This window comes from Choloepus didactylus, chromosome 16, assembly GCF_015220235.1.
Source record: "Choloepus didactylus isolate mChoDid1 chromosome 16, mChoDid1.pri, whole genome shotgun sequence".
In the NCBI taxonomy this organism is placed as follows: domain Eukaryota; kingdom Metazoa; phylum Chordata; class Mammalia; order Pilosa; family Megalonychidae; genus Choloepus; species Choloepus didactylus.
Window position 1 is genome coordinate 6,032,608 of NC_051322.1, and position 15,218 is coordinate 6,047,825.

Sequence of the window (15,218 nt, forward strand, 5' to 3'; positions counted from 1 at the left end):
CCACGTAGCGGGGAGGGCAGCGAGATCACTAGCCAAGGTGGCTTAGTTAGAGAGGGCCACATCTGAGCAACAAAGAGGCACTCAGGAGGAGACTCTTAGGCAGAGTTAAAAGCAGGTTTAGCCTCTCCTTTGCAGTGACGAGCTTCATAAGGGCATGTCCCATGATAGAGGGCTCGGCACATCAAACCGCCAGTCTTCAATGTTTGTGAGAACATCAGCAACAATCCAGGTGAGGAAGCCCAATACCTCTGCATTTTCCCCCAGCTCCTCAGGGGGGCCCTGAATATATATTTTTATTCTCTGTCCAAATTACTTTGGGATGTGTTACTATTTCACACTAACCTATGCACACCTACCAGGTCTCACTTCCTATTAAAAGTTCCATGTAATTACGGTATTTGAACAAACTGTGCAAGTTAAATTGTTCAGGAAATATAGATCTTGCACCAACTAAACATCTCTTCCCCTGGTCTCAGGATTGTCCTTTACCCTTGGGCCCGATTTGCCCTAGTCCTAACCACTTCATTCATAACTCTAGTTGAAGTCTGGGCTCTTTTTCAGCTTTTTTAACAGTTGCTGTATGTGCTAATATTGACATTCCTATCTGCCGAGTTCTAGCTCTGAGTTTCAGGTGTCACACAGATACCCAAAGTTCCAGGGATCGATCAGGTTATACACAAACAGATCAGCATCTTGGAATCCGGAGACAGCCATTACAAGTCAGGAATAGATGTGACTGCTGTTAAGAATTTACAATCTTGGGACCATTAGAATAAGCGGTCCCCTGATAAGCTGTGCTCTAAGGTTCAATTCTGAGTTTACACACTGTAGTTAGTCCATACTGGTGAGACATTATAGTGTTTGCCTTTGTTTCTGGAGTACTTCACTCAAAATACTGTCTACAGTTTCCATTCACCTTGTGGCATGTCTCACAGCTTCACTCCTTCTCACAGGAACTCAATATTCCATTGTATGCACACACCACAGTTCACCTTTCTGTTCCTCAGCCGAAATACCCTTAGGCCACCTCCACCCATTGCAAATCATGCATACTCTCTCCATAAACACCAGTCCCCACCCCATTTTTACCACAGTATCTGAGACATAAGAGGTATTTGATTAATATATGTTGAAAATTAACAGGCATAATACAATACAACTTCTCAATTTGAATATCTCTTTTTAGACTTATCAGTACCCTAATGAATACTTTAGGAACATAAAGCATCTGGGAAATTTCTGAAAAATGGGTGCAGCTCCAAGCTAAACTATGAAGGAGCCTGGTTTTCAGGATCCTTCACTTTCTCAATTTGCTCCTTTCCAATTACTACCAAGGAAATCCTCCTGGGGAGAACTCCAAAATACGTCTTCCATTCATTCCTTCAACAATTATTTATTGAACACTTATCATGTGCTGGAGACTTAAGTGCTGGGAGACATGGCTGTGGACTTACGTTGTGAGAGAGAGGGATAACACATGGACAAGGAGAGAAGAAATGAAGGAAGGAAGGAAGATGGGAGGGAGGGAAGAAGGAAGGAGAAAAGGAGAAAGGAAAGGAAGGGAAGGGAAGGGAACGGGAAGGAAAGAAGGGAGAGCACGAAGGAGGGAGAGAAGCTGTTTTGGAGTGTATTTAGAGCTAAGAGGACAACAAAAGAGAAAAATAGGAAAGATTGAGATGCTCACTCTCAGGGTCTACTTTCTGTTTTTCTAACTTGAGGTAAACTGAAGATAGGTTGATAATTTTGATATATAATTATTTCCAGGTAATATCTTCATCAAAATGGCTGCTTTTAAAGTTGTGATTTCAGACATCCTGAGAAAATAATGAGGGAGGCTTAATATTTTCTGGCCCCGTCAACTGTAGGCAGCTATCGACTCCACCTATATGTAAAAACCTACCCTGCCTTTGTACCCACCCTTTAATTTTTTAAAATTTCCCATCACTTTTACTCCAAGTGGTTATGTATCTACTATAATTGCACATAATTGAGGAAAGATTTTTACTGAATGCAAATATTTGTTTCCAGTCCTTTTGTGTTAACACAGATGATGGCTGAATGCTAACAAACAACCTGCCCAGTAAGCTGTGATCTGCAGTACTCGGAGATGGTACTGCCAGGCAGAATAATAATGAACGTTTGTTACCTGCTTTTCCACCACAGACATATCCATGTGAGGGACGAGTCGGATTGAAAACTTCCCCACAACGCGGCCAGGTATGACTGTTTTGGCTCCAGGATCATCGAAGGCCCCCTCAATCCCGTGAATGGACAGAGACGGGTACCTCCAAAGGTGCATTAGAATTTCCTCCTAAATTTATGCAATACAAGTGACCGAAGAATATTCAATTAAAACTCGGTTGAGTTGCATTGCCTGGAGCACCAGTTTCTGTACGGTAAGTTAATGATCGCTTACTTGGGGATGTCTGAGCTAGCAACACGAGTGCGGCCTCTGCCCCAGGACCCCAGCACCTTGCCCAGGCCACTCCCCTAGGGAGGCCACTCTTTGCCCGAGCTCTGCAGTTTGCAATTAACAGATGGCAATGGGACCCTTTCAGATATTTGAGTTCCACTACACATTTCTATCCTTGATCATTGCAATGATAATTTGTATATCAGATGTATTTTATATTCAGCAGCCTTCAAAGAACCCTACAGACATTGGAGCCTGGGTCCTTTCTTGTCTCAGCCATCACAGAGCTAGTCTGATGTAAGACACACACTTTATAATAATCAATGCCACCGATTCTTTGCACCAGGCTTTCTCCTTCTCTTGGCACCTCCCCCAAGAACCACCCACAGCTGCCAAACACTGTCATGGGCAAGCATTAAAAAGAAGGGAAAAGGAAAAAGTTCTAAGATTTCCCAATAATGAAGCTGCTATTTGGTTGTATAAACACCCACTTAAAGCTCTTGGCTCTGGGTTTACTTATTACGTGGGGACAGTGATGAAGTAACCTACAGATTAGCCCCTAACGGTTTTATCTGGAAAAACAAACAATTAAAGGTCTTGGAGCTGGAATGACCTCAGACTTTTCTCAATCTTTACGCATGTGAGAAACCCAACTCCCCGACTGAAGGCTGTGGTGGGATCTGAGTTTAGGAAGGTGCTTTGGAAAATCACATCTCATGCTGCAAAACCAGACAGCGGTTAGTGCCTGATGCCAGGGCCAGGCCGACCCAGGAAAGAGGAGTGGTGGACACGGGCCACAGAGAGGTGGCCCCAGAAGTCTAAATCTGCCTTGTGTCCTAAGATGCTCAAATTAGCACCAGACGATAAATCAGGCATTGGGAAAATGTGATTTATGACTGCATTCTCCTTCAGATGATCCACCAACATGGGACCCTACCTTGGTATCAAACAGAAATCTCTCGACCTGGATGCTTTTCTGATATTCCTCGAGGTCCAGATCAATGACTTCGTATTTCTTTCTCTCCTCTTCCGTGAGAGGGGCCACATCATCATAGATTTCAGGGATCAGAATACGGCCAGATGAATCGACCAGGCTACCTGCAAAATGCACGAGGACTCAAGGCTGGCTGTGTTGGGTTTCCTGCCGTGCTGCTGGGCCACGGTCACCCTCCTGGTCAGAGCTTGTGGCTGAGCTGGTCACCACAGCCGGAGCCTCATGGCGGTGTCTGCCCCCAAGGGGTAAGGGTCAGAAGAGGGAGCAGGTTACCTCACAGATGCACCGGGCCAGGGGCTACAAACACACGCGGCTGAGGAGATTAGCCTGGGTCTGACTTACCTTATCACGTTCAAGTTCTCAACTCTACCTTCTGTAGCATAAACAAAATCCCTTTTAATATCACCTTATCCTAAGTCAAGAAGTAGTACTTGTTCATTACAAACATTTAAATTCATTTATATGAATACCTGGGAAACTAAAAGTCTCCAAAATCCCTCCTCAGCTTCTCTCTCCCATACTCAGAAAAATAATATAATAAATATTCATCTTTAATCAAAAGCATATTACCCTTGAAGTCTAGAGATATAAATCATGACCACAAAAAACTCCACAGTGAAAAGGCAGATACGCTCTTCTGCTCACTGTGAAAGAGTTGGGGATCAATAAGAATGGAAGAAATCATCGGTGAATACCTATAAAAGAACTGCATGTTGAGATTTTGTAAACACTGCTCACTATCCTGAGAAAGTACTTAGCAAAAATAAACAATGCAACCAGCACGGAGACTAATGTAAATGACAGAAAAATGTCTTCCAGCAGGGAAACCAATCCTCAGTCCACTTGGGGACTTGCATTCAAGTAAAGACACTTTGTAAATATACGCGGCAAATCCTTAATATGATAATAACCAGAGAATGTCAGGGGAAAACAGCTACCATGACGCACCATATTTTCAAACCTTTAGGTGAAAGCAAGCAATCACAAAGCGTGGCGTTGGAGACTTCGTCCACCGGCGCGCTCATCACCGAGCGAGTGGACGCTCACCTGCCCAGGAACTGTGTTAACTCTGAGGACATGCAGGTAAATGTGGCCTGTCCTCCCCTAGATGGGCGCATGGCCTCTGACCACGCCGTGCCAAACAAGCGTGGCCCCCACGAGCGGTGTTCTAGTTTGCCAATGCTGCAGAATGCAAAACACCAGAGATGGATAGGCTTTTATAAAATGGGGGTTTATTTCGCTACACAGTTACAGTCTTAAGGCCACAAAGCATCCAAGGTAACACCTCAGCAATTGGGTACCTTCACCGGAGGATGGCCAATGGCGTCCGGAAAACCTCTACTAGCTAGGAAGGCAGCTGGTGTCTGCTCCAAAGCTCTGGCCTCAAAATGGCTTTCTCCCAGGACGTTCCTCTCTAGCAAGCTTGCTCCTCTTCAAAACATCACTCACAGCTGCACTCCATTCCCTCTCTCTGAGTCAGCTCATTTATATAGCTCCACTGATCAAGGCCCACCCTGAATGGGCCAGGCCACGCCTCCATGGGAACATCTCATCAGAATCATCACCCACAGCTGGGTGGGGCACATTCCAAGCAAATCTAACCAGCACCAAAAACGTCTGCCCCACAAAACTACAAAGACAATGGCATTTGGGGGACACAATACATTCAAACCAGCACATGCGGCTCAGCCCGTTTGTTCCGCAAACCCGAGGGCGGCAGGTGTGGGGACTGGGGCGGCTTCGCAGCGCTTTGGGACATGGAGGCTGGCCCGTTCTGCTTTCCCCGTGTCCTCCTGTGGTTTCCTGCCCTGGATTCCCACAGCCCCGCACCCACTTCTACTGCAGCCCTTTGGGGTCAGCACTGCTAACCTTCGGGCAGGTACCTGCCTCCCAGGGAGGCTTTCCCCAATAAGGTACCTTGTATGTTAAAGAAACGACATGAACCTGTTAGTGAAATTCAAGTCTAGAAATAAGTTGGGAGCTGAATTATTGGGACTGGTAGTTCTCCCTTACCAAAATAAAAACAGAAACATAAAAACACCACCAGTCACACGATCGCCCAGTCTCCTCTTTCGTTTATGCCCCAAACTTCCGTTGTCAGTCCTTCATGTAAGGACGGCAGCTGCAGAGATGAGTAAGAGAGAGCTGCTCACGGGCCCGCAGGAAAGACACAAGTGTCAGCAAGTAGCCATGGGTCAACACGGCCAGTGTCTAGAGAGGAAACACCAGATCCCAGAGCACAGATGTGTGAACAAGAAAGCCGACCGCGTGTGTAACCGAGAGTTAACAATTAAACAAATACCAACGATCACTGAATCCTTATACAGTCTATTACAACAGCCAGAGGGAAATACATGACTGAGCTGTCACCCAGCTGCCTCTGTCTCTGATGCTGGCTGTGTAACTCTAGAGCCTTTACCTTGTGATTGTAAAAACCTTGTGACTGGCCCCACTTGTACTCCCTTATCCTGTTTTTCAACTTTAGAATCTTATGACCACAGAAAACAGCCCCTGATGTTTATTAATGAAAGAACTTGAGTCAGCCCAAAACTAGCCCACCCCAATTCCTAAACTATCTTAACAGAGGACACTGGCTCTAACCAAAATGGGCCCACCTGACACGCTCAGTGGCTTAAACTTTAACCTATAAGTGACCTATACTTTGTTATAATAGTAAAAATCACGCCCATCTTCATATTAAGGTGGCCATTTTCTTACACACATTCTGTGACTAAGCATGCAATCAATCTGCACATGCTCAATAATTAGATCTCTAACTTCATCATCTCGAGCCATTGTGCTCATTAACCTAAAACCTCCCCACCTTTTGAGAATATAAAACTATCAGAGTTACTGCAGTTCAGGGAGACAAATTTTTAAGCTGACAGACTGTCTGATACCCTGCTATGCACTTAGCAATAAACTTTTTCTCTTTGAAAACCAGTGTCTCAGGAATTGGTCATTTGAGCGCATCGGGCAGAGAATCTCCCGCTTTTGATCGGTATCACATGGGCGGGTATGGAAAAGCCCAGCAACCAGGCACATTTCAATTGGCTTTGGAGGCTGAGTAGAGTGTGATGGGCACAGTCCTAGTGGTGAGAAATTTTATGTGACCTGGCAATTTGATACTTTTGGCAAGTAGATGGGTGTGCTACCAGCACCAAAGTCAGAGCACGAGTCAGCAGCCAGGAGGCTCAGCATCCACAGTATGAAACAAACCCAATCTTTTTCCTGTCATTTGCGCAAGCACTGTCAGACACTGTTGTAATAGGGAGGTGCCAGTGTGAAGGGGCATGGATTCATACATCCTCAGCAAATTAGGAGATGATTTAAAGAGAGATGGCTTTACACACACTCACTCTGCTTTGCCAGGAATTTGGAATACTCCTAAATTCTGGATTCTATTTTCTCGGGATATCACGCAGCCTTCCCAGCTGCTGGCTCAGGAGAAGGGCCAGTGAACACACATCCTGACAGAAGAGAAATATTATTTCCTCATCTTCCTTCACCTTTTAATTAACTCAGAGAAATGTAATTAGAGAGCTATTGAGTGCCTCTTGGTAAATTCTGCCCTAACTGAAAACCGTCACCGAGAATGGGAAATACACTGATGTATGTGCAATTCAGAAATAATTGTGCTTTGCATATCCTATTTTTGGTATTTCTTTGCCCTTGTTTTTTAATACTAAGTGCATCTGCCTGAAAACAGAGTGTGAAGAGGCCATTTTCCCTCCACTGCTCATTTCCCACTTGGAATCGTAAGCCTCTGAACACAATATAATTTCTACAGCAGCCAATGCATCTGTGTTGGCCCCAGCCTCGAGAAACAAATTGGGGACAGAGGGTGCTGCCTTTGGAAACTGCCTCCAGGAAACGCAATTCTCAGTTCTCAGGAGTCTTCCTTGGAATTTTAACATTTTAAATCATAACCAAGAATGAGTGCTTATAAAAATGCCCTTGGCTCAGGTCTTTTCTGCTTTAAAGCTTGTAGGCGAGTGCAGGTAATAGGAAACCAGAGGGCAGAGCTCTGTTTGTAAGCCTGAGTGTCCCACCCCTGCCCATCGCCCCACCCTCTAAACACTATCTCTTCAGAGAACTTACTTGGTCCCACTTTGTATCCCCCTGGTGCCATTATCATGCACTGTACACATTTGGTGCTCAAGAGCTGTTTATTACTTGTTGGCCCTCATGTCAACCATCGCGATCCCCCAGAGGGGAAGGAGCCTTTGCACAGTGTCCCCCGGCAGCACAGGCTGCCATCTGGGGGTCCTGACCCTGCCAGCTGTGAGGGGTGGGCACAGCCCACAGGACCCCCATGACACCCTCCTCTGCAGCGGCCCTGGAGCGAGGGCGCCGGCGGTGGCATGCGAGCAGCACATGCTGGGGGCAGCACGCAGGACCCCTGCGAGCGGGACAGCTACCCAGAAGGCGCAATTCCGATAGCACGTGTCACAGAGTCAGTATCTGGTTTGCTTCAAAAATTAAAGAATTCTTTCCGTTAACGACCCTGAGCTGACTTTCCTTTGCAGAGCAATGCGGGTTGTAGGGCTAAATGGAATTCTATGCTTGGCTGAAGCCATACATTCTAAAAGGATATCGCAGGCAATCATACTGGGGCAGGCTGATGTGCACCACTGAAGAGTCGATGGTGCAATGCCAAGGGAAGAGAAAATTAGTTCAGGTAAAAGAGAAAATTAACCTTTTTCTTTTTTTCTAAAATATTAAGATCCATGCTATCTGAATTCTTCTGGAAACCATTTAAGTGCTTTGAAGGAAAATGACTTGCCATATTATGTCTGCAAAGGTCAAGCACAGGAACTGTTGTCTAAGAGCTATATTTCAGGAAAATACAAGAGGTCCTGACTTCATGCACATGCAAAGTTCTGCGACTACAGTTGACACGGTGACCAAGGGACGGCTCTCAGCTGGCCGTGTGGCCACAGGAAGCAGGTGGAGGTGCAGTGGCCACCCGGGAAAAGGGGAGACTGTTCGTCACTGAGCGGGAACGGGGCCTGCCTTCTGACATCTGTCCCCCAGAAGGGTGACATGTTAACATTTCCATCAAGATGCCCTGATGTGCTAGGGTGGGCAGAGCCAGGTGTCACGGGTCTGAGGCCTTGAGAACCACGTTTTAAAAAAGAACACCAAATTATGAACACAGAATTGCCAGTGTCCCCGCTGGGCTGGGGGAGCGAGTTCCTGCAAGCCAGGCCCCTGAGGGTGCAGCTTCCTTGGCCCCCAGGGAGCACCAGCCCACGCAGAGGAGCCGGCCTGGGTGACTCAGGCATCGGCTCCCCAGCGCTCGGGGAGAAATGTGATGCTTCCACCTGCAAATACCAGCCCCATGTCCCAGGGGCAGTGACAGAGTCGGGAGCAGTGAGCAAACCCACTGGAGTCTCAGTGCCATCGAGTGCCACAACAACCCAGAAAGATGCAGCCGAGAGGCGTCCCTGCTGCCCCAGGCTTGTCTTTCCAGGTGGGACGGATCATTAGATGTCAATGGACACCCTGGGTTCCAGCCCCTGGGATAAGTGTTGTGCCGGCATTTTCTTATTGGATGCTCAAAACAATTCTTTTTGGACAAATCTATTATTATCTCTCTCTTACAAATGAGAACTGAGGGCTAGAGAACTGAAGTGGCTGCCGTATACCACACAGCATGTGGGAGAGCCAGGGCACCCGACAGTGTCACAGCTGACCCCAGGCTACCAGGCCCCCGTATGCCTGACGGCTGTCTGCCAGGAGAGTCCCATCCACAACCCGAGGACCTGGGTCGCTGGCAGAGCGAGCTGCCAGTGTGTGCTTTATGTTGCTCACTCCCTTTTCCTTCTGGACATCACCTTGGTGATTTAAGTCCAAAGGCCAGAGGTCATGCCAGATCTACTGGAGTCGCGGTTGTGGGAAACAATAGTCTGAAAAGGAAACTGCAGACATTTCCTGGCTGGCTAGGGAATGCCTGAACACACACACACACACACACACACACACACACACCCCAACTCATATGCACATGGGCACACACACACATGCACTCACACACATTCTAGAAGTTCTGGTAAAAGTCCAGGATGGCCTCTTGGTCTTTGGTACCCTTTGGGCCTTGAGGGTGGCCTAACGTGTCACATATCCAGTAAAGGAAAAGGTGAGCTGAGGATGAGTTTCAGCCCAGGACTTACCTAAGGAACACCGAACAGGGAGAGAAAAAAGCTAAGGGTATGACTTTTCTTCTACTCCACCCTTCTTCAGGACTTGTTCAGAACCCAATGGAGGAGGTACACATGGGGTCAAATACAACCATATTTTCAAAGAGACCCTGATACGTAAGGAGGGAAATGAAATAAGACGTTACCGAGGAGAGCAACCAAATCAGCCATGGGTTCATGGAGGATGCCACCGAAGGTTCCCGAGTGGAAGTCCTGGTCTCTGCATTTCACCTGTGCAAGGAGAAAGGAGAAGTGAAGTGCTCAGAGCCTGGGTCGCCACAGGAGCTCCTGGCCTGCAGAAGGACACGGCCCGAGCAGGCCCCTGGACTCCAGCCCTGAGGCCACTCTCGTCATTCCTCCCCGTTTCTTCATTGCGCACTGTTTCCTGAATCCCCAAAACTGACTCCACTCCCCAGCTGTCCGCCTCACACAATTCCATCCAGGCCACCAGGACCTCGTTGGCCAAACTGATGTTTATACAGATGCTTCCTCTCGGCTCCATCCCAGACCATGCCTCACCCAGCTTTCTGGGAAAATTCTCCTCCCTTGGTTTCCGAGAATTGTTCCTCACTTCATTCTTTTCTTGACTGCAGTCAATTCTACTCCTGTCTCTCTAATAATGTATTTCTGCCTCCTACCCTTAAAGCTTAATCATTGGCTCATTCTTCCTCTATACATAGAGCTTCAAGAACTCACATGATTTCATTCATTACTTCCATACTCTTAAATGTTCATCCCTGTGGGTCTTACCTTTCACCTAAACACCGGACCTAAAGTTTTTGGTTGCTTTTACTCCACTGGGGTGTGCTTCTAGTTGCCCAAATACAGTAGATCTGGAGCTGGACTCAACATCTTTTCCTACAGTTACTCCCTACCAGCCTGCCCATTTCCAAAACAAGAAGAGATTCCAGTTCTGTAATCTACCCCCTTACAATTACCCTTGATTTCTCCTATGAACACCATAACCAATCAGTCACCAGTTCCTAATGGGGCTTTTTTTTCCTTTTGGCCTCTCTGGTTCATTCCCTTCCCTCTTTCCTGCCCAGCGGGTCTTTTCCTGCTCCAATCCATCTCTAATGAAATGCCAGGTGAATGTTTCATTCAGTTACTTTAGCTTAAGATTTCATTTTATTAAGCAAAATTAACAACTAAAGCATTTTGGAGTTTAAAGAATCCACCTCCCAGACCTTGAGCTTCTCCCCATTCAGCTCTCTTGCCACGTCACTGCCACTTTTCCTGCCCTTGACCTTCTGAGAGTTCCCAGTCTATGTCCCTGTCTTTATTTTACCCCCTGTGCCCCCTAAATGCGGCCACTCGACCCTGCAGCCTCCCTGGGGCCACCATCTTGACGCGCTCTGCCTGCTGCTCCCCTCACACCGTCTGCAATAACCTCAGCCCTCGGGCAACCCGAGCTGGGCCGGCCGCACAAAAACCACCCACTGCATCCGACACAGCCTGACACTTCTCTGTGCCAGTCTGTTCTTACCATTCCCCATGGCAACCAGTTCAATCCGCAGACAGATTTACTTCCTGCTCCATGGATGCCAACAGGCGAGAAGTTTCCCCATTTTCTCTCTCCAACTCCAACCTGCGCAGCCACCCCCGATGCCCTTGCTGGGCCTGTGCTCAGCTGTGCTCCCCAACCTCCTGGGGACCGTGTCCCTTCTCTCCCTTGTCCCCCACTGCTCTCTCTCCCCTGCTCCTAAAAGCTCTTTCATTCGATACTCCTGCAGTTACGGCCCTGTCTCGCTCCTTCTTTTCAGGCCAAGTTATTGAACGAGGTTTCCATGGTGACCGCCGGGGCTTCCTCCTCTCCCTTCCCCAGGTGATCTCCCTAACGTCTGTGCCTCGCAGGAGGATGCTCACGAGGGCAGACACTGCTTTATTCCGCCCTTTGCCCCTGGGACCCAGGAGCGTGCCGGCGAGTAGAAGGCACGTGGTGTCCAACCGCACGAGTGTGCCCACCCTTCCCCATCCCGTCTGGTTCTGCAGCAGCCCGCATGGACTGGGCACGCGTTACCACTCGGCACAGCTCTACCTGAGGAAACCGCCGGAAGCGGCCAAGTGGTCAGCTACTTACGAGGCAGGACTCTGATTCTAAACGGTGTGCTCTAAGAGGTGCCTGTATTAACAGAAAAGGAGGAGACTCGCTGTGTGTGGAGGCCCCGACTAGAGCTCTCGTTCAATGATGACAGCAGCCCTGGTGGGGGCATCACTGGGCCAGTTTTATAGACAAAGGACCAAGCTCAACGAAGAAGATGCCTGCAGAGTCTTCAGATTTGAAGTTTGTGCATCTCCCAAGGGGGAACCCCAGCACAGGGCTCAATGCATCAGTTCCCCCTTTTTCCCTTTTGCCCTGGCACTCAGGTGTCCTGCCACCAAGACCCAGCAGGCACGCAGCACCGGCTCTGGCGTGGTCTCGTCACCACCACTGCCCCCCAGTGCTCTGACTGGGGCGGCCTTACCTCCCGGGGGCTGCAGGGCCTGCCTCCGGGTTCCACAGCAGCAGTTTCTAAACCTTTTGGACCAGGAGTCACAAACCCTCACAAATCCTCTCTCCAGCAAAACGCACCTAAGCACAGACATTGACAGGTCTGGAGGGTGCACCCCCGCCCAGCTCAAGGACCCCGCTCCCGGAGGCACTCTCCCTCCGAGATGCCAGAAGGCTTCTTTACTCCTGCTCACAAGCCGGACCCCCCAGCACACTCCGCTGTGGTCAGAGCAGACCTCCACCGTGAAGTAGCTGTTGCCCCGGGTTCCGTAGACGAGCGCGGGCCTCCTCCTGCTGATCCACAGGTTGTCTGACATCACTATGTAGTCCACGCCAGAGAAGAAACGCTGCTTTTCTTTCTCGACAAGTTCCTCCAGTGCAATGGAGCCAGCCTCTTCCATTCCTTCGATGATGAATTTGATATTTACAGGGAGATCCTGCATTTAACAAGGAAAGAACCCATCCTATCAAAAAACTGCTCAATTTGCCCACGCACCTTTTAAAAAGCCAGGATCAGTTCGAATTTATCATAAACACGTTAGTTACTACATATATTCATGGCAGATTATTTGCATTCTCAGTAGCCCTGCTTATAGCAGTGGAGTTTTTACTATGATTATAAAAGGGAATTCATGTTAGTTCCCAGCATCCGCGCTCCAGCAGGGTCCTCCGTGCTTCCCACCAGAGTGCTGAAGATGAGCTGGGGGACAATCCCTAAGGAAAAGCAGTGTCTTTGCTGCCGTCTCCTCTTCCTCCCCAAAAGCAATTTTTCAGGAAATGTTACTCAATTACAAACTGCTTCTCCGTCCTCACAATTCTGAGCATTATAAAAGACAACTATTTCCTTTGAAAGCCTGTCTAATGTTTAAGCCTTGGGATAATTTTTATTTCAAGTTGTCTGACGTTTAAGCCTCAGGATAATTTTTATTCCAAGTGTCTGTTATTTTTCAATGACGATTTCAGCCTGCCTCCTAACTCACCCAAAGGCTTTGATCTTGCAGAACAATGGAACTTGGGTTTTTCTCTAGTTAATATCAGGGCACAGAAAAGCTCCTTTCAATTTTTACACTGTGCCTTTTTCCCTTTTTGGTTTTGATTCTTTTGTGTCTTTGTAATTTACAATTTCATATCTTTTGGAGCCACCTGATGAGACGAGATCAAAGTCTTCCCAGAGGCTGGGCACGGGCAGACGTCGAAAAGTGATCGCAGCCCACAGGACCCTCATTAGCTCCGAGGACTGACGCGCCAAAGACGACGTGCGCGGGACGCGCAGAGGACAAAGTGTTGGGAAATCAGTGATCTCAGGGCCTTCATCGGACAAGGGTATGTGGGGAGGTGATTTGCCGAAACCATCACTTGCACATCTACAGGTCTTAGGAAGTTGAGCTGATGCTCTGAAACCATAATATTCAAGAATCTTTATCAACATGTAACTAACAAAACAATTGCTGAGAAGTGGCTGGAAATCCTAAGAATTTTCTGGCAAATCATGTTTAGCAAAATGCAAACCAATGGCAGCAGTGCTGGAGGAGGATACTGGACCAGCAGCCAGATCTGGGATTTGGTCTCAGCTCGGTCCCTTAACCCCAGGTGACCTGGGAGAAGCCACCTCACCTCTCGGCCCCTTTTCTTCATCTGTGGCACGTGGTTTGGAGGCTGTGGCCTGTCGCCTGCAGAGGGTGGCGTGTCTGAGCGCTCCAAGAACAGGGTGGGAAAAGGGGGGAAGCCTGGGACCTCCGCACTCGTCAGGGTGGGGAACATTTAAGTTTTGTTTGTGATTATGTAACTTTTAGAGTTGAAATGGAAGAAGCAAAACAGATGTTGGTCCTAAAATAGGAACTTGCTTATAAACATTGCTTTCCTTCCCTTGGTGGGACGAGGGGAGGATGGGGCAGGACAGGATGGAGGGAGGGAAACAGGGAAAGAGGGATGGCATAAGGAAGGGTGGAGGAAGGAAGGGAGGAAGGAAGGGAGAGAAAACGAAAGAAAAGAAGAAAGAGAGCGAGAGAGAAGAAACAAAAGCTGTATTAAATCTCATGAAGTTATTCAGCACTTGTGAATAAGACCAGAACTCTGAAGTGGTCAGCAGGACCCAGCCAGAAACAGGTTCTGATTTATTCAGCTTGTCTTTCTAAGTGAGATAAAACTGCTGAGTCGAGAGTAGATAAATCCCCTCTCCTCTGCTTCTGTCTCAAAAGAAAATAAACTGGGGAGGGGGCAGCCCCGCAGCTGCTGGAACAGCCTCGAGGAGTCAGGCTGCACCCTGAGGTCTGAGGTCGGGGGTCAGGAGAAGCGTGACACGGGCGCTGAGCCTCGGGTGCAGCTGGGCCGCCTCTGGGCCTTGCCCCAACCCGTGGCCGTGGTGCCCCAGGAGCCTGCACTGCTTCACCATCCCAATTAAACCATGAGCATAAGACAAAGAAAATAGAAAAAGGCTACACATTTCAAAAATTAGCTTCACAAAATCATTCTGCATCCCCCAAGGTGACAGAGCTGATAATTCACAGAGTCAAGACTGGAATGGGCTCTAATTCCCACACCCTTCCCACAGCCCCTGGTGCCAACATGAAGGCTCACTGTTATAGAACCACACTGAATGATTTTTATGTTAGCAACTTCTGAGCATTTGGGTCAAAGAGCAATCCTGTCATTTAAAAATAAATGACATCAGATCTCCTGCTCCCAACTGCAGTTCAGTTACTGTTCAACGGTGGACACCCAATATGTTTGGTCTGAGCTGAAGAGAAACCCCAGTTTAAAGAGCCTTGAGAAACTCTCTAGAATGCCGAGGCCATCTCAGGAGCTCAGCGAGCTATCCAGGGTGGACCAGGGAGCTCTCAGGTGCTCTGTTTGTTTCCTGGACAATAAAGCCTGGCAGAGGCCAGCAGACAGCCTCTCTGGGGCCTTGGGGGTCAGGCTGTGGAGTGGCCACTCGCCCCTACCTCCTGGGGGCAGGCCCTGCAGCTGCCTCTCTCTCCCAAGTTCCCTGAACATGACGCTGGTGCAGCAACAGGGGCGTCAGTGGGGACGTCTACCAAACCAGCCTGGCAGGAAGGACCGGCAGCCAGGGACCACCAGGCTCTGCCCCCTCAAGGCCAAGGTCTGGACCAGGCACGT

General features: G+C 48.4%; 1 protein-coding gene across 1 annotated transcript in view; it reads right to left on the minus strand.

The window, feature by feature from the left end:
* Positions 1-15,218, minus strand: part of CNDP1 (carnosine dipeptidase 1) — a 36,801-nt gene that overhangs the window by 5,352 nt on the left and 16,231 nt on the right. Inside the window, exons 6-9 of the mRNA XM_037806412.1 lie at positions 12,338-12,538; positions 9,757-9,841; positions 3,351-3,511; positions 2,147-2,311 (exon numbers count right to left, since the gene is read on the minus strand). Coding sequence (XP_037662340.1) covers positions 2,147-2,311; positions 3,351-3,511; positions 9,757-9,841; positions 12,338-12,538 — 612 coding nt within the window. The remainder of the gene's footprint in view (positions 1-2,146; positions 2,312-3,350; positions 3,512-9,756; positions 9,842-12,337; positions 12,539-15,218) is intronic.